The sequence below is a fragment of the Cyphomyrmex costatus genome, unplaced genomic scaffold (assembly GCF_001594065.2).
Source record: "Cyphomyrmex costatus isolate MS0001 unplaced genomic scaffold, Ccosl1.0 scaffold72, whole genome shotgun sequence".
Classification (NCBI taxonomy): Eukaryota; Metazoa; Arthropoda; class Insecta; order Hymenoptera; family Formicidae; genus Cyphomyrmex; species Cyphomyrmex costatus.
In genome coordinates this window covers 1,568,242-1,587,937 of record NW_017280289.1, presented here as the reverse complement: position 1 = coordinate 1,587,937, position 19,696 = coordinate 1,568,242, and the positions used below count along the sequence as shown (strand labels likewise).

Genomic DNA, 19,696 nt, shown 5'->3' with positions numbered 1-19,696 from the left:
TGAACGCGACCAATAGGCGCATTCAGCGGACTCAACAGTTGAGTGAGCGCTCGCTATTATTGGTGTATTCTTTTAGATCATCCAATTAGAATTTTTAATCTAGAAGAATGCACCAATAATAGCGAACGCTCACTCAACTGTTGAATCCGCTGAACGCGCCCAATGTGAATGGCTGCGGTCCAAGCACTTATAGGGCCAACTTCACCAACGTCGGTTGAGCTAACCGACGGTTAAAGTGTCAACCGTGATTGGTTCATTCTGGTCAAAGGCAAATGCGATTGGATAATTCCATTGGAATTAACCGTCGGTTAGCTTAACCGACGTTGGTGAAATTTTGGCCCTTAATTGACCGGTGCCTAGTAACTTTTCTCTGTTCTATCAATGAGGTTATATAATTTTTTAATTGGCCAATCAGCGAGCAACGGAACATTTCCCTAATGCATGACGCATAAGAGAATCAACCAATCAAAATGCTTCCGTGAAGTGGAAAGAAAAGAAGGATTTGTTAATTTTTTTATGCGTCCTGCAAAAGTTGTGCTGCGCCTTTAACGTTGGCACAACCGAGCATAGCACAGATCATAAAATTTGTTTCGAAAACGAACACATCTGGGTTTCTTTCGCTATGATAAGACCTGCTATCTATAAAGATATCTAATTTCAGACGTGACGCCGAATCAGCCGTCAGGGGCGTCAGGCGTCAAGCTGTGTCCAACTGTCCACTGTCTGTGTGCACCGTGGCCTGTGCAGTTTAAGGTAAATATGTTTATATGTATATATAAATATATATGTATATAGTATAGTCTGTTTATTTGCTGTATAATTGAATTAATAATTGAAATAAATAATAGGTTTCATACATTTGAGATGGCGGAGGAAATACTGAGGGAGTTAGAAGCCGCGGCGCAAATCGTTTTAGTGAGTCGTACCGTTGAATTCTCTTATCTTTTACAAGCAAAATTTTAGGTTTAAACACAAACGGTCAACGAAATGAAAGATACCACTCACAAATTCTTGTGAGATTTGTGTTAGCATATATACGCAGAGTCAAAATTTATCAGTAGAACACGTTGCTCTTTATCATGTCGAAGAACTTTTATTTATATTTGTAAGGTTCTATTTTAGGGTTAAGATCTTCGTGGTTCACTCATAGAAAATATTTCTTAAAAGATTTAACGAATTCCACATGTATGTCACACACACACACAAGATGAGAAGAATAAGATGTGAACAAAAAACTTTATATAAGTAAAACGAATTATTTGAACAAAAACAAAACAAAATTGTTTCAAATGTATTGAATTATTCTGTTTTTTGTAATTTCTAATATTTACTGTTTTAAAGAAGCATGATTTGTTTTATGAAAAAGATACCTGTCAACTGAAGCAACATATGATTTTAGCTACCTATCATGGAACAAGTCAGAATGAATTCCAATCAGAATTAATCAATGGGCAAATTCAAGATAACAAAGTGGCTAGGTACGCTTGCCGAGTGATTGAATATGATTGGTTGGATCTATAAGTAATAAATTATTATAACCAATTATATTTATTTGCTCGGTGAATAGGCTGCTTTGTTAACTTGAATGTACCCAATATTACTCTCTAGATTTCTATTGTATTTTCTAAGGAAAATGCAATTTCCATGAGGATTCATTTCGACTTATTTTATGATAGAGGTACTCAAAGTAAACAAGATATTAGCAAGTTTGTCTATAGATGAGTATTGTACTACTTATTTTTCTCTTTCTTTCTCTAGTATAGAGAAAAAGAAAAAAAGAACTTTGCAAGTTTAGTTAAAAAGAACAAATTTTATAGTTGAATATCCTCTAATTTGCCACAAAATCTACTTGAATCTCCTGGCAAATAGCCTAGCACTTTACTTACTAACATTTTACTTATTAAAATGTTTGTAATAAGGCTCAATATGTTTTTAACAACTAATATAGAGAAACAGAGCAATGAGCCAATAAATTAAGTTAAAAATCTTTTTAAATTAATTTAATATATTACGAAGAATATCACGTAATTATGGCGTTATTTTACTTATTAGACAGATTTTGTAAAATATCTGTCATTAAGTCGGCAATATATCAATAGAAATATAATAAAATAGAATGTTTTTTTATTGAAATTGATTTTAATATCATAATGAAACATTTAAATTTTTTTATTAACGAGAAATATCATTGATACATTTAAAATATATATTAATATTAAGATTTACCAGAATAATACAAAAGAAATATCTTATTTATATGTTCTATATTATTTCTATATTTTTAAAACTATAAAAGGTTGATAAATGATTTTGTATTTGCGTTACTTTTAGGCGCCTCCGAATCTAATCTCATCAGAGCAACGTCAATCTGCAGAAACAGTATTTTTAAATTTCCGTAAAACGAAATCACCGTATCAGCTGTGTCAGCAAATTTTAGAATTAAGCACTGTAGATTATATACTATTTGAAACAGCTGGCTTGATAAAGGCAGCTCTGATACAAGAATGGCCCACTCTGTCAGAATCTGACATCTCTTCGTTGAGACAATATCTGTTGCACTATGTTATAAACAAACCTACATTAGCGCCATATGTTAGGACAAGAATACTCCAAGTTTTTGCAATAATAGTTAAACGAGGTAGCGTGGATGACTTTGGACAGGAAAGAAGTCGAATAATAGATGAAATAGAAAATTTAATTAAGAGTGGAAACTTACCAAATGTAAGTATATATTGAAGTAAGTACATTGACAAAATTGACTTTTTATTTTGTAAGGAGAAAAAAATAGAAAGAAGATTATTTTTTTGTTTGCAGCAAATTTTAGGATGCAATATTTTATCTGCGATATTGCAAGAGTATGCAACAACTGCTAAATCATCCAATATAGGTTTGACATGGGAAGTTCATCTTAAGGAGAAGAAACAATTTGAACAAAGTGATATGAAAAAAATTTTCAAGTTTTGTGTCGAAGTATTTAGTGCATTAATCAAAAAGGACTTTGATGAATCGACATTACCCCTCGTAAAGTCTTTACTTTCCATTGTGGAAAGTATGCTCGTTTGGGGATTTATCTATGTAAATTATATCCTTTTATTATTAATATATTTAGAATCAATCTATGTATTAATATGAAAATATTGTATATTAAATAGAAAGAAACTAAAAGAGGAACTTGAACATTACAGCTTTTATTTAATTTGTATTTCATATTTGGTATTTAAGTTGGTATAATAATGCTATACAAATTTTAATACTAAATGTGAAATATGATAAGGAAATATATATGAATGTAAATAGAATAGAGATAAATATTTGTAAGATACACATTACAATTGTTCATGTATACCTTAACTCCACTGCACTGCCTACAAGATTATTATACATGTGGGAAGTTCATGAATCTGGAAATAATCCACCATTGAACATACATACATCGTGGCAAGATGTAATATTAGATCCAGCAATATTAGATTTATTTTTTACATTATATTGGAAAGTACGCAGCAATCCACAATTAGCTCACCATGCTATGAATTGTTTGATACAAATGGCGAGTTTACATGGTAGAATACTAAATGGAGAACAAGTAAAAGTGCAGTACCTGACAAATTACATACAGAGATTTTTGAAGCTCGTATTAAGTATTGAAATTAGCGATCAAGAGGCAAATGGAATTACTAACATTATAAAAAAGATTAATCATTTCTTTCAAAGTTCATTGAAAAGTCTTCCTGAAGACTTATACAAGTCATTTATGGAACAAATAACAAGATTAACATGCTTATTTATAGAATGTGCTGCACAAGAAGAATCGGTAATTATTATTACTATATTTTATTCAAATTTGTGTCTGAATTTTGATCTAGAAATTTTTTTTTTAATTTAACTTTTAGTTTTTTTAAATATATTCAATGAAAAAATACTTGTTATATATATATATATATTTATTTATTTATTTATAAAATCATAAATTATTGATATAGATATTAGATATATATATAAAAGATTTGTATATATAAATATTATACATATAAAATTATATAAAACAAAAACATTTAATGTTTTATAATATTTACAGACACGTGCTGATGATTGTTTATATATGGAAGCTATGGAACATATGTTTGAAGTATGGTCGTGTATGTTATATTCAGCGTATATATTTCCACCAGATTTTTGTAAACAGAGTTCTATTCAGATATTTAATATATATCTTCGATGTCACTTATCACCTCCAGAGGGTGTTAGAAACATTGGTGGAAAAAGTCTTAGTGAGGAAGTAGCAGATGTAGAGGATGATGATAAAGTTAAATTTAAGGAACAGTTACAAATAATTGGTAAGTAGTAAGTACATTCTGAATAAAGATAAAATGATACATCATGTAGAAACAGAACGCATCTAATATCCGTGTATTAGTCTATTAAAATATGTTACACAGATCGATAATAGTAAATGCTTGACAATTTTAGGACACTTTGGTAGACAAGCACCAGATCATTCTTTACCTCTATTAGCGCAATTACTCGAAGATCGAATACATAAATTGCGCGACAATCTAAATCTATTGGTCGAACAAAATGAATCGTCATCTCGCCCTGCCTCTATGGATGAGTTATACGAAGATTTACATTGGCTCATTTTAATAACAGGACACGTTTTTTGTATGGAATCGGATTTCAGCGAAGTCGCATTAATACCTTTGGAAATAACGCGATGCAGTATGAAGCAGGTAAAAATTCATTGCAATTTTTATTTGGAGATGGAAGTATTAAAGTTTTTTTTTGTATATGTTTTTCCAGTCTCGAGAGGGAAATGTTGATGTAAATCGTACACTGGAGTTTCTAGTGTCCTCGCAAAATGTACAATCGGATATAAGTAGTCCCTCAGCCTCGATTGATCGCGTTATTCGATTAATCACGGGCGTTTTCCGTCTATGCACTATTGAGAAAACTGCCATATCGATACATTTAGAGAATATACTCAGTCCTGAATTAAGCAGTACGATAATATGGTTTTTACACAGATGGTCAGAGATTTATCTTTTACCAAACGAGGGCTATTATAACGAATTAAGTACCACACTTTTACATGCTTTTGGTGATGACAGCCCTGGTGCATCATGGTCAATGAATTTTCTTCTGGACAAAATAATTTGTAATATTAACGCTTTTAAAAGCGAGCCAGCGCTAATAGATGAAACTATAAAATTATTAATATCTCTTGTTAATTCGCGAGCAAGGTAAATATAATGCAAAATGTATCTGCAATAGTTATATTAATAATTTGTTTAGGGACAACGGTATTTTTTCGTATAAATTAATAATTAATTAAGTTTCAAATAGAACATGACTAGAATGGAAAATCTTCCGGAATTCACGGATTATGGATTTCGCTAAGGTTTTTGCTGGATGATATTTTGTGAAAAAAATATGAGGCATTTATTTCCGGGTAGGTGCTTGTATATATATCCGCTTTTCGGGTAAAAATTGATTATAAATTATGAGAACGATAAATTATTAAACTCGAACTTATTTTATGTACTGATAAAATATGTATTAATGGAAATTATATACTGAAGAGTAAGATATGTATATAAAAGTAAGATATGTTTCATAAGATTTGTATACGTCAAACTTTGATAGTATATTTTTTATGGTTGTGCAATTAATTTTTATTTTATAAAATGGATTAACATTTAGCACAACTTTAAATTATTTTATTTAATATTCTATTGTTTCTTAAATTTTAATGCTCTTTTAAGATTCATCTATAATTAACTAAAAATAAAATTTTATTTGTATTATTAAAATTTAACTTAAAACTTTTAAATAATTAATATATGATTGCATTTCGGATTCAAGTTTAACTTGTGGTAATAGAGAGAATATTTTAGTTTTTTTTCCCTTATCAATGATATAGTCTCTACTAAAGTTTAATACAAATTTTATGAATACTTTGTATCTCATGTATCGTATTTAAAAAATATTTAATGATGTATTCTAAGGATATATATCTTTATATTAATCTGCTTAGACATCGACAATTTTTTTAAATAGATAATTTATTTTGCCTTCCAGCTTTGAAAGGAGTTACTATAATCTTTACTATTTCGCTCTCCATTTCCACATCTAAAACTTTCTATGATTTTCTAATGATGTTTTTTGAAGTTATTTATTTTGCTTTTAATCTCTCTTTCTCTCTCTTTCTCTCTCTCTCTCTCTCTTTCTATTTGATACATGACTTAATTCAGAAAAATTAATATGCGTGCCCTAGACAAATTATCGTGTACTTTAACAAATGTATTATGTTTACGATTGCTTTAACAAAGTAAATGTTCTTTACAATTTTATAATTCGCGATTCTTATTTCTTTGTGATTTTAATTGTGTTCGCAAAAAGTATCACATTACATGCTATATGCTTATGTAAAATGATATGAAGGCATTTATTGCACACAGTTTCAATTTACTGCATATTACACGAGATTATTAACGCGTTAAAGTAATCGTTGGAATAATATTTTCATTGAAATGATTTAAAATCTAAATACATATACGTCAATTTTTCAGAACTTCCTGCCTATTGACATCTGAGCAGTTCAATTATATTATTGAATTAGCTATAAAGGAACAGTACGATTTCCCACAGATTATCAAAAGAGGATTAATGCGCACGGTGGTTCATGCTGGTATTGTGTTAGAAAATAATGATCAGTACTATTGGTCACGAACTCTACAAACCTTACAGAACAGATTTACACAATTAATTTCTAGTGATAATTTTATGTCGACTTACCACGAAGAACGTATTAAAATTCAAATCATAGATATATTAGAATCCTGTATAGGTATATATATATTTATTTAAATTTTTATGATCAATGATGCGCATATACATATTTTGTCTGATTTAAAATAAAATTTTACGCATTTACATAACTGTCATTTTATTTAAATAGGTGTGGTGCTAGGTACTGAAAGTCCAATAGTAGCACCTGTGTATCAATATACTTTTCCCATATTAGCTGAACTTCCAAAAATATTATCCTTGTATCATAATTATCAAGATATAGTACAGCTAATATTAGAGCTTTTCAATGAATATACAAAAATTGTATTCTTATCAGACGTAAGTAATTTTTATTTATATAAGCTATCGCGTAATTAATATTGAAATTTTGATAGTAGTTATAATCTTGACATATTATTTTATTGCATTATTTTAGGCTGACAGTATGCGTGTATATGAAACTTGTATGCAAATGATGCAAACGTATGCTCGCTGTAATAGTCATCGGTTTACTGCAGACTCGACTGCGGAAGAGGATAGTTTTCAAGATATTGTGTTACTCATGAGATTATTAACTAATTTATTAATTAAAGACATATTTAACTTAAACCACGAAGTAAACCCACCAACCAATCAACTTGCGTCTGCAGCACCGGCTGTCGAGCCCGTACCAGCTACTGATGTTTTCTTGTATGGCTTAAATATAATCATGCCTATGATGACAATAAATTTGTTAAAATTTCCATCATTATGTTTGCAGTAAGTATAATTATATCTTAATACAACGCAATAAAACAAAGATAAATATTTAAATAATATATATTAAACTTTTTATTATGTTGTACATTAAAGATAACTATTTTTTTATAGGTATTTCAAAATGATAACGTTTGTATGTGATCTATGTCCTGAAAAAGTTTGTAGCCTCTCTGTTAAACTGCTGCAACAACTTTTAGCATCAGTGGAATTAGGTTTATATTCTTTCGGCAATGAGGTAGCTGGTCTTTGCTGTGATACAATTCAAGTCTTAACCAAGCATATTAAAAAAGAAGTTACGGAAGGACAGCCGCGCAAAGACATAATGGCACCTTTTCTGAACGTAAGTTCATACAAATGACTGAGACATATAACGTTCTTTTAGAATATTCAACAAATTCTAAAATATTGAATTTTTCTTTATAGTTATTAATAAGTCTTATTCTGTCACATCAAATGGATTCAGATCTGATTACACACGCCAGTCTACCTCTTTACTATCTTATATGTTGCTATCAAGAACAATATCAGCAACTCATACAGAATATTGTATCTACTCAAACGGATCTACAAGTAGCGCAAAGATTAGCGAGTTCGTTCACTGCACTGACTGCGAATGTGGATGTAGGTATAGACTTAAATGACCGTCTTCAAAGACTAAGGTTTAAAGAAAATTTCGAGAAATTTGTCGTGAACGTACAAGGATTCTTAATGGTTAAGTAAAATATAAATTAATATGTAAATAAACAAAAATAAAAGATTTATTTAAATAATATACGCGTGGATTTAGATCTTATTTAAATCTACTGTTGGGAAGTTAAATTTTCATTATGCTGTATATAGTGGGTTTCATGCTTACATTTTTTTAAATAAATAATGATATATTTTTAGAAAAATTAAACTAGTTCAGTTCATTGTCATTTTAGTAAGAAATAATTAAGTATTATAAACCGAAGTATTATATAACGAAATAAATAAACCCCTGATTAATCGGAAAATATACGAGAGCTTTTAACACGTGGATGTTATTTTAAAAAGAATTTATATTAAGCATATAAGCTTTTTATTGACCGATTTATTACACGTTACCACTTACAGTGAGCCTAGCGAAATATTCGAGTAACCATAATATAATATTTATAATAAATACTAGTTACAGCGTCAATGCACGTTTCCGATAGCAAACGGTCAAATGAAAACGCTTCGTAACGGATGTCCAGTTACCTTACAAACAAATACATTAACTTATATAACTTGGTACAGGTTGCTGTTTCGTCATTGTGTTATTCACCTCGCGATGATCGACAATGTTTCACAAAGGAATGCTTATTAAAGTATAACATTAAATTTATTTATATATTTATATAATTTATACTTTGTATTATGTATATATATAAGCGAACGTGTCCTCTCGCGCTTTCTCACATACTTTCTTCCTTTCACGCGTTTCCACTCGAATTCTCTTTCTCTCTATCGCTTTCTTTTCCTCTCTTTCCTTGTCTTTCAGTCTCTCATACATGCTCTCATTCTTACTGTGTCCGTTCTTTTCTCTCCTATATTTCATCTACTAATAGTAACAATGATTATTAATCTCTCCAACGACTTAAATGCGATGTAAATTCCTTTTGTAATATACGCATTTCTTTTTCCTTCCATTTCTTTCTTCCCTTTTTCACATTTCTTCCTCGTCGTATGTACCACATTTTCTTCTGCGGTATAGTCGATAGAGAGCCTAAAGTTCAACTTATATATTTATGTATTTATTTTTCGATATATTATATAGTGGTGTGTCATTAACAAAATAAAACTATAAGATACTACAACAGTCAGCAAGCGAAAACGGATAATCAGTGACGAGGCATTTACACTTGTGTGAAGCCGCGATCGAAGAAAGACAAAAGAAAGGATATAATCGGCCTCGGGATCGAACGCACGAAGCGTCTTTGCGACTAAAATCAAGCGAGTTCAAGATCGTCTTCCGATATCGACATCCACGTCGGAGATCACTCCCCCAGAGAATCTTGTCCCTCGAGAAACATCAAGGTACACGAAATCGATAGACCACTTCGATAGAAGGATAACATTTAAAAAAAATGTTTGCAGTTGCAAAAGGATAAGGTTCCCTGTTGAAAGAACAGTAACTAGGATACAACGTCAGTAACACTTGGGTGTTAAGAAGAGTATTATGTAGAACTTATACTGAATTGTAGACGCGCTTCCAAGCACTCACCGAATGTAAAGAAGCAATACAGATCCTAATATATATAATTATAAAAATTCGTGTACATGCATACCTTTGACTGTACAATGAGTGTTTACTCAATAAGCAGAATGTTAGCGGCATGCTAACAGCTTGCCAGCAGATTCTGCGACAGATTGGTATCAATTGCATCTGTATTAAGCTCATGATCTACCCAATAGAGCTTTTATAATCTGATAGCAAATTGTTAGCAGAGAATAAGTTAATTTATCATTTTATAGAAATTAAAATAGAATATGTTAATTAAATAGTTATGAAAGAGCAGATTCTACTCTATTTTTGCAGCTAATCTGTTATCAGATTTCATTATTGCTAATATTCTGTTAACAAAATCAATAACGGATATTTTACAAAATCTGTTCAGTGAGCAAAATTCGCGCACGTGTTCTTAGCACCAAGACACTACCGGGTCTTCTCCTGATGTTAGTTTGTCAGCAGATTGGCATCACTCGTATTAAACTCGTGATCTGTCAACAGAATCTGCTGACATGATCTAATAGTACATATATATAGAGCCAGCAAAAATTAAATAAAATCTGCTATACATTTTATAACAATTTAATTCGAATATATTATTTAAATGATTACGAAATTCTGCTCAGTTTCCGCAGTTAATCTCCCGTCATATTCTGTTAGCAAATTTCATATTTCTGTTGGCATTTTGTCAAGAGGTACAGATACTTTACAAAATATTTTTTCAGACATTTGACTATCTGGGCAATGTATTCGATGACATGGGATGGGAACAAACAAATCAGGTTTCTGCTGTGCGTGAAATGTGTCAAGACTACTTGTCGATCGTTATGAAATGCTATTATATACGTAATATCTATCAAGAAAATGAGTCTTTTGACTACATCTCGAACACCACAGTCGCGTATATCGTGAATTAATATCAAAGAGTTTTCCATGTAAGGTGCATGATAGACACATGTATTTATAATGTCGCATCTTTTATCCGAAATCTGTTACACGTAAGAGAAGTTAGTAAAAGCCTCGGAACGGGCACGCGATGCAATCGTTTATGATCTTACGGGGAAATTATCAATTCGGATTGTTCAATTTTAAAGGAATTTTCGCTTATCAATAGGTTCTCTAGAAAAGAAAAAACTGAAGAAACAGATCATTCTTTCTACTTTTGAAAAAAAAAAAATTTAGAATTGAATACTTTCTGTATAAACTTTAATTATAAATTCACTTTTTTAAAACAAGTTTTATCACCTTTTATAATTCTAATTTTATTCATTATGTTTCAACTATAAGCGAATTAACATTTTTTTAATCCGAAATTGAATATTTTCTCGTTAGACAAAATCATTAGTTCGTCGACACGTATTCGTTGCAAGTACGTTCGAGGATGCGTGTGCTATTACATAACGAATGTCTTTGAGGAGCATTGCTTAAATTCTAGTAGACATGAAAACACGATGTATCAGAATGTGGCGTCTATATCCACAGATTAACGTAATTTTATCTATTTCACATGCTGCGAGACACGGAGTACGAAAATTCTAGCTTTGTCCCAGTTCGTATCAATCATGGATCTTTATTTTGCGGTCGATTACAAATAGAAAATTTCTTATATTTGGATGCGCCACTTGCTTGCCGACTACGCGCATTTATTCGTATTTCGAAGAAGTTTTTCCAGTAATATTATTTTTCTGTTTATTAGAATATTAATTTTTTTTTATGTAGAACTCTCGCGCAATGACGCAATAACAATTTAAGATTTTATTATGATTTGCGTAAAAAAATTAAGACTTCTTATGATTTTCGTCTCAAAATTCATCAATGACAATTAACATGTTGCCAATTTTTATTGATTTAGCATTAAAATAGGAACAAATATTTTTAAAATATAGGTAAATTAAATGTATATATGCACAATATTGCAACATAACAATTAAAGAAAAAAAAATACAATTACACATCTCATAATTCCGTATTAAAATTGCAAATGAAATTCATAAATATACGCGTTGCAAGATTTTTACATTATTTTTAGACAAAGAGCAAAAATCCTTAGAAACAGAAACTTAGAAAAATCCTTAGAAACTTGATGTTCCAAACATGAATTAATAAATTTAATACGGACTCTAATGTTAACACTCAATCTAATCAAATTACATAATTTCTTTAAAAAGTTACAGGTATCAATACCAAACACATGTCTAATATAAGAAAAAGTGAAATTAAAATAATACATTGTGATAATATAAAACGCATAATTTCGCCCGCGTGAATTATATAATTATAAGGCTCAATAAAATTAAAAAATAATGCTTAATTATTGCTTGTATACTCGAGCTTTTCTTAAAGACTTTTGCTTTTCACTTTTTAACTCATTTATATAATCAAGAAGGTGGCGGCTAAGTAAATAAGTAATAGCTAAAATATGTACAGAAAATTTGCAAATATCTTAAAATAGGAGAGGATGTAAAAATTATCTTATATCGAGGGGGGGAATAATGTTTCGGTACGAATAAATATTTAGAATTACATGAAAATAAAGAATTCTACGAGTTTTATGCTTCAAGAAGTAACGATTCTCTCTCTCTCCCTTTCACTTCGTTGCTTTTTAGTTTTTACTTAAGAAAATAAAATCTTCATCGAGCGACGGCCGATCGATTGCGTGTACAGCAATATATCCGATCTTTCATACGTAAATCGGATAACCAGTATCGGTGTATGTATTTAATTTGCTTGATCGAGTGAAAGAAAACGATTATTGAACGAAATAAAAATGTAATCTTTATAAAAAATTATTTTTATTCTTTTAAACAATCGTTACGATGCTAAAATGCTTAGGCCCAGTTGCATCAACATTACTTGATTTTAAGCGATACTTAAAACTCTATCTATCTCGTATTAAAGCCGAAAGAGAGACAGTTTAAGTCTCGCTTAAAATCGAAATCACGTTGGTGCAATCGGGCCTTAGATAGAGAACTATCTTAAACGAATCTTATCAATTTATTTGAACCAGTTTACAAAATGTTAATGGTCTCTTTTTTTCACCGTTATAATTTTTCGCGTACTATGTGATCGTTAAGCTTACGTATGTGTGTGAAATTATTAATATCTTTTTATCTCTCGTTTATTTTGTTTTCTCTCTTTCTTTCTCTCTTTTCGTATTGTTTTCTTTCTCTCCCTCTCTTTCTCACTTTCTCTTCTACACATTTTCAGTGATCGTCTTAGGAATATGTTTATTTATTAGGCATAAATGCATTTTTATCTTCCTCATACGTCGTGTACATAAGAAGTATCGCGTATATGTTAATATATGCGTTACGGAAATAAAAAAAACGATTCGCGCGCGATCTCGTCTCGTCGACGTGGAGAGCATTTCGAATAAAAATTCGAAATGTACGGAGAGACTGAAAAACGAACATTTTTTTTCCAACACAGTGTGTAACTGAATGCATTTGTACGTACATTTGTAACTTCTTCGAAAGACGAGCACCATATTCCTTCTCTTTTCTCCTTTTTTCCTCACTCTGACTGCCTTGTAACGTGCTAAAGGGACGCTGTGTAAATTAAAACGTCGATATTAATATGCTGCCGATAGTCTCAAGGGACAGCTTCGCCTCCGCTTTGTCAATCAAAAAGTAGCGGGAATCGAAAGTTGCAGAAGTCTTGGGACTCTAAGGCCGAGTGTGACCAACACAGCATTTTCTCCGACGCCTTTGCTATTGCACTCGTTACCCCGGCCATAGTGTCAACCACTCACTTGGTCTGATTGTTCTGCTGCTCCAGTTGTGGTGTCATACCAATTGGCGCACCATTGCTTAAATTCGGAGCTGGACCTTTACGGGCAAGTTTCGACCTACAATAGTTATTAAGTATTCTACCTATAATTTAGTTTCTATAATTTATCATGTATAAAATAATGTGTATAATTAATTGGAATTTTCGTGATTTATATTAATATAAACGAAGCGAAATAAATTCATACTATATTATACATGCCTAATTTGACCAGCTAGAAGAGGATTAATCGCATACAGCCAGTCGTAGACCTCCTTATCACCTAAAGTCTGCAGCAAATATCCTCTGTGCTTGGTGACGACACTACATAAACAGACATTTCAGTACATGTTGCACAATCGCATTTTTACTTACTTCTTTATTCGCGAACAACTTACCTGAAAGTATTCGGTACTTTCACCATAGCCAGCTGATCTTCGGAGTATTCAACTTGAGCCGTAGCCAAATTAATTAATGCCCTTTCGACGGGATCTTTCTCCTCTCGGAAAATGAGAACATACGGTCGACGAACAGCCTGAAATGATAAAGAAGAAACGTATAGATATTGAAATCTTTTTAAAATCAATAATTTTTAAAAATAAAACTCAATATTATCACATAATATAACTTGAAAATAATTTATAATACATTATATTTAAGTACATATCTTTCTTTTCTTTTAAATTTAAATTAGATAACGGCAAAGGACGTACCACCCAGCGTTTTTTCCAGCCATTGGTTTTGTGCTCGAGAACGTTCAGGTAACCTTTCCGTGCGATTACCGGACTTATGCGTATTTCTTCCACCTCTGGCACGTACAATACCAGGTTTTCCTTCGACGGTGAGGATGATCCAAGCGGTGGCGGCGCGACAGTGCAAGTCTGATTAGCCGACTCGCTCGCCAATATGCTCTCCTGAAGTTCTTGCAGTCTAGCCCTTTCCGGCGAACTCAACCTAAGGAGACACGATTTAGACCTGCTCCTATACTATAATACCAGCAGTCTGCAAGTAACACTCCAGCATAACCCCGACCAATCATGCTAGTGGTTGTCTCGACATGTCTTGGCACTTAAGTCTCGAACTGCCACACTTTGAAACGAATGAATGCAAAAGCAGATGTCTCAAAAGCTAAATCAATTTGAGAAAGCGCGATAATATACGTTGAGTCAAGCTGAAAAAAATGTGTAATCGACCGCCCCATTACACAACAATAAGTAAAAAATGAGATCAAACACCATTTTTCATGTCTCATTTCGTACATATCGGACTGTAACAAAATTATACAGCATACATATCAGGAGTATTCGATAACGAATGAACCGAGATTTTTCGGATAATGATTTGTTTTTTCTTTTTTTTTTTTTTTTTTTTTTTTTTGAATGAACCGAGATTTTTTGAATAATGATTTTTTTTTTTTTTTTTTTTTTTTTTTTTAGAAATAAACGTAATAATATGATGAAACAAAGCATGGATAATCGCTACTAGCAAGAGCACTTAGGGGCATGCAGAGAAGGTTACTTGCTCTAAAAAATCGTTAGCTTTCGCATATACTGACTCTTGAGATGAAGACGATATAACCGAGGACATCATAGACGCGGATAAATCGGTTATAGTGTCTTCTCCGGGCGAAACATCGGATAATAATATCGGTTCCTTGCTTGGAATTCTTCCTTGGATGAGTTTAATGTACTTAGTTGTCAATTCACGTTCTCTTTCGGTCATTTCCCAGGGTTCGTAAACGTCTTTACTCGTCGAACGTTTTAGTTTTACCGGGCTGGCATGTGGCTCGTTTGTGGCCTTTGCCACCATATTACACACGTCCTGTATTAGATTTAAATTATACACAATTCTATGTTGCATTTAATAATTAATATAAAATGCGATTACCTTTTCGCTCTTCGTAAAATCGTGCAGAGGCTTATTGCAAAATGGTACTTTGTCAATGCCGAGCTTCTCTCGCAACAACAATGTATGTCGCACTCTCTCTACTTCCTCCAGCCTCGTCAACTTCTCGAGTTCCCACTGATGATCGAATATGAGACTATCTCCACGCGGTCTCCATCCGTGAAGATTCTCTTCGCCCCGAACGTATGTGGAGCTCGTGTCCAAGACGCGACGTTGACGTCTTTGAACTCCTATAAATATATATGGAGGGAAAATGGATGGAAGGGGAGGATAACAAAAAATAGGAAAAAAAACCAAAAGTATAATTAAATATAAAACCATTATTGTTTATTAAATGTTAATCGAAGAAATGTTATACTGAGAAATAGTGCAGAAGGGCAGTACTTATTAATTGTATCTTTTTGTATTAATATTAATATTTTAGAGTCAGAATAACCAACATTATCATAATGTATGACTTTAAAATAATCAAAAGTATATTTAAACATTGCTTCCTTTCTTTTTTTTTTCAAATTAAGAATAATATTTTGGTTTCAACGTTTAAAAAGTCATTAAAAAGATATATCTTTTAAGTAGATGTAGATAAAAGATATGTCGCGGATAGAATAATATAGTTTGAAAAGTGAGACGTTATTCTATTTGAATGTGATGTTAAGTAGAACACGGGACTACGCTATGGTTAGACATAACAAACCTGGGCTACCTGCTTCCGAAGAACGACGTAACACTAATTCGTAGACGCCGCTGAGTCGATTCGCTTCTTGGTTGCGATAGCTGCCGCTAAATAGGTGCTTGAGTGAGCGTGGCCCTACTCTCGCGTCCCTCCCATAGATGATCATGCTCAAATCTTTCGTAATAATCGCAGGTCTTCCACAATTATCCAGCTAAAACCAATACAAGTGAAAAGAATAAGAAATGTGTTTCCACAAATCATAAAAATATTTACTACGTACCTCAAGATACGCGGAGATAGTCATAAAGATTTGTTCTCCGTAGGATGTGACTCGATTGAGCAGAGCCGAGTTGTGCAGAGAGCTGTCCCAAGCTGCTTCGAATCTGAACATAGTCCGATCGTCTCCAGGAATTTCGAGATACTCGCCAGGGAACAAGCCCAGTGAAAGCACAGACGAGTCATTATCCTCTTCCTCAGGTTCCGGGGTGTTTCGTATACGGCCAACTACAAGTTCGCGTACGTCTTTCCATCTCAATTCGGAAGCCGGTTCGTGCACAATGGTGATTCGTATACGTCGCTGTATGCCCTGATGGAGTAGGAACAGTCCACGGCATGGTAGATCGTCGCTATGGTCCACTACCGATGGCACGTATTCGCCGTTCGGTGCCAATTCGCAGATCTCAAACCACACCAATACATCGTATTTAGCGTGTACATGCGATGTACTGGGAGACGGCAGAACACTCCCAAATTTCGGCGAACGAACTGGCTGACTGATCGGTATGGATGGTGGTAGCATCCTCTTCGGTGGTTGTCGTACACTGCTATGTGAATACAAATGTGATTATGACATTTTTTTATGACGCAAAATTTAAAAGAACTAGTGTTTATGATTAGCACTCACTATTCCAGTTTCGCATCTTTGTGCAACGGATGTTGCTGATAATGGCCAAATACTTCGAAGACAATAGGTTGAGTCTTCAGATATTCCAAGAAGGATTTCGTAACCGTGACTGTAATCTGTATTAATAGAGAGATATTATTGATTAGCAAACTTTAATTTTTACCAAATTTTAGACCTGAGTTTTCTCTATATTCAACTTACGTTCTGTACGTGATAAAATCCAGGTGGATTACCCTTGCCCGTGTTCTTTACCGGCTCTGTCGAGAAAGCTTCATCGTGTCGATGTAGAAAGCTGTAAAAGTAATTACCCGAGGAACACACCAAGTCAAGAGAAAGTCAAAATGACGAATTTTAATGTCAAAATGATTTTTTTTTTACAAAATTTGACTATTTGTTGACTTTAAGTATTTAGATAAAGTCTTTTGGACACCATATTGATTTCTCGTTAACTTGCGTGTTCCTTGTGAGGATATGTTATGTTAAAATAAGAAATAAACACTTACTTGAACTGACAGAAAATGTCAGCGTACTCCGTGGAAATACCCATAGCTTGTAGGACCGTTACCCTGAAAGTGAATTCTGCACCGGGTTGCAAGTGATCCGGCAATTCTTCCTCCTTCATATCACTCGAAACTGAGCTATCACCTCTGCCGCTGTCGGCATCTCCTATATCGTCCTCGTCTTTCATATCCTTCGGATTAATCTCGTTATGTCCTTCGACTACGCGCTCTTCGTGCAGCATAATCTGTCGATTTTTCTCTAGAGTCGGAGCCAGTAGCGAGTTGCGTTTATTATGTTTATGCCCGCCGAACAAGTCGTCCTCGAAGGAGATTCGAGCTGATTGTCTGACGCCACTTGAGTATTCACTGTTTTCCTCTTCTAGAAGAAGGGTTCGTTATGTACATCTTATATACGCGACAGACGCGAAACGCAGATACGTTACGCACCAACTACGGCTTGTACAGCGACTCGCAAGTAACCCTTAACATCACCCTTCTCGTTCACGATAGCCACTTTGTGGATCAATGGCACCGGGTACATGAGATTACTCAGATATACGAAAGCTCTGAAAAATTTTATATTAGATTAGCATAATAATCAAAAGCAAAAAGATAAGAAAAAACCAGGAAAATCATAATGACATTTAAATTACGTTCGTTTACCTGCCGACCATGCGGAACCACGGAAATCGGTCATAAAATGGATCGCCTCCCGTGATAGATTCGATATTGAAGTCTGGAGACGTCGGGGAGAGCTCGGCCTCGTTATGATACATCTCGCGCATCAGTTCTAGCCTTTGCCTGAAAAGCAGATGGAATTATCGTTTGCTGCTATTTCCAATAGAAAGAATCAAGTTATGCGAATGCAATTGTAACTCGTGTGTTAAGTCGTCCAAGTGTGTTTTAGTTCATCTAAAATTTCTTTGTTTAGATTTTATTGGATATTTGGTATTCAACATTTTTTACCCTTTACTTATATGTTTTAGCAGAAAATTAAGTATGCACGCACGCACGCACGCACACACACATGTAAAAATCAAATTTTATATATATATATTAATATATTGTTCATGGCTGCGAGTTTGAATAATTTTTTGTTTCATAATAAGGGTAAATGTTATAATATTTATATTATATTTGTAAGCAAGCGCTATGTAACAATTGATAAAAAGATATTGAAATATACATACATTTGTTATAAAGAGTATCGAGTCTTCTATTTACGCGTTTATATATATATTTTTTTTCATCACTTTCTTGATCGAGCTGATTAAATGTACGTGCATGACAAAATTGGAAAGCGAAATAGTGAGGACACGAGCTCAGCAGAAGATGATTAGAAGATGTGTCAGTGTTAAGATAGACGTGCATAGAATGCGACGAGACGCTTTTCTTTACATTCAGATAGCAATAGAGATATCCACAGCAGCGGAAGCAGTGCTGCGTCAACGATGGCATGACTTTTGGCGAGACGAGGACTCGTACTCATTCCAATTCGATTTGCGTCGTTTGCGCTACAAATCTATCAAAGGAAACCATGCAGATTCAACCGATAAGTTTTGCAAGTTCAAAGTGCAAAGCCCGTTTCGTTTGTATCCGCGCCGGAGGGTATAGCGTTACCATATATTGAGAAAAGCCTCTCAAGACAGACAGAGCAAAGGACGATAAAACGCACGGTGATGAAAACGGACTTTTGCGCCAGCGATAAGGAGAATCTTCGAAGGCCGAGGGCGTTTAAAGCGTATTACATGGCGAAGAGGAGAGCCTCGCGCATTCGAGCACCAACCTCGAAGGCAAAAGATTTGCGAGCGAGAACTTCGGATTAGAGTAGACCGTAAGGCATTGGAAAATATCCTCTTTGGCCTCCGGAGTGCTGGGGCTCGAGTCCTCGTTGTACACATGTCGCATCAGCTCCAAGCGCTGTCTACAAGTTATACATGTCATTACTTCGCGTGAGTGGGCCGTGCGATTTTTTCAGCGGGACGAATGTGGATCGAGTTTTACTTTAGTATAAGCTGCGAATTCACTCTCGCTCGATTAACGAAAAAAGGCCCGCGACTCAAAATTCAACTCGTATCTATGCAATGCATAGTGCGCACGGAAGAATTTTTGATCACATCGCGACTGCATTTTGTTATAAAAATGTTAAAATATAAAAGTATAAG

At 33.5% G+C, this 19,696-nt stretch overlaps 2 protein-coding genes across 10 annotated transcripts in view; one reads left to right on the top strand and one right to left on the bottom strand.

The window, feature by feature from the left end:
• The first annotated feature begins 715 nt into the window (after nt 1–715).
• LOC108780603 (exportin-4) lies at nt 716–8,268 on the top strand. The gene is made up of 13 exons (XM_018548364.1): nt 716–753; nt 849–915; nt 2,332–2,721; nt 2,815–3,082; nt 3,363–3,814; nt 4,079–4,337; nt 4,471–4,730; nt 4,801–5,240; nt 6,570–6,847; nt 6,959–7,128; nt 7,226–7,548; nt 7,660–7,888; nt 7,972–8,268. Exons 2-13 carry the CDS (start codon nt 865–867, stop codon nt 8,266–8,268), a joined length of 3,417 nt encoding a protein of 1,138 aa, XP_018403866.1. The 5' UTR covers nt 716–753; nt 849–864.
• A 3,997-nt stretch (nt 8,269–12,265) lies between these two features.
• unc-104 (kinesin family member unc-104) overlaps nt 12,266–19,696 on the bottom strand; it is a 28,146-nt gene continuing 20,715 nt past the window's right edge. For 6 of the 9 annotated variants that reach the window (XM_018548444.1, XM_018548452.1, XM_018548453.1 and 3 more), the window contains 13 exons: nt 18,195–18,332; nt 17,979–18,097; nt 17,535–17,910; nt 17,233–17,323; nt 17,032–17,147; nt 16,408–16,951; nt 16,149–16,338; nt 15,437–15,684; nt 15,105–15,370; nt 14,263–14,503; nt 13,948–14,084; nt 13,772–13,873; nt 12,266–13,628 (listed from right to left, as the gene is read on the bottom strand). In XM_018548444.1, the coding sequence (XP_018403946.1) occupies nt 13,529–13,628; nt 13,772–13,873; nt 13,948–14,084; nt 14,263–14,503; nt 15,105–15,370; nt 15,437–15,684; nt 16,149–16,338; nt 16,408–16,951; nt 17,032–17,147; nt 17,233–17,323; nt 17,535–17,910; nt 17,979–18,097; nt 18,195–18,332 (2,668 nt within the window). In that variant the 3' untranslated portion in view covers nt 12,266–13,528. The remainder of the gene's footprint in view (nt 13,629–13,771; nt 13,874–13,947; nt 14,085–14,262; nt 14,504–15,104; nt 15,371–15,436; nt 15,685–16,148; nt 16,339–16,407; nt 16,952–17,031; nt 17,148–17,232; nt 17,324–17,534; nt 17,911–17,978; nt 18,098–18,194; nt 18,333–19,696) is intronic. The other 3 variants (XM_018548450.1, XM_018548448.1, XM_018548451.1) reach the window with 3 other exon arrangements.

Excerpts from the sequence above, each read along its gene's own strand:
- LOC108780603 (XM_018548364.1), top strand. The coding sequence starts at position 865 with ATGGCGGAGGAAATACTGAGGGAGTTAGAAGCCGCGGCGCAAATCGTT. Across the intron at positions 3,083-3,362 it reads GGGATTTATCTATGTAAATT|TGCCTACAAGATTATTATAC; the intron begins ATATCCTTTTAT and ends ACTCCACTGCAC. Across the intron at positions 4,338-4,470 it reads GGAACAGTTACAAATAATTG|GACACTTTGGTAGACAAGCA; the intron begins GTAAGTAGTAAG and ends TGACAATTTTAG.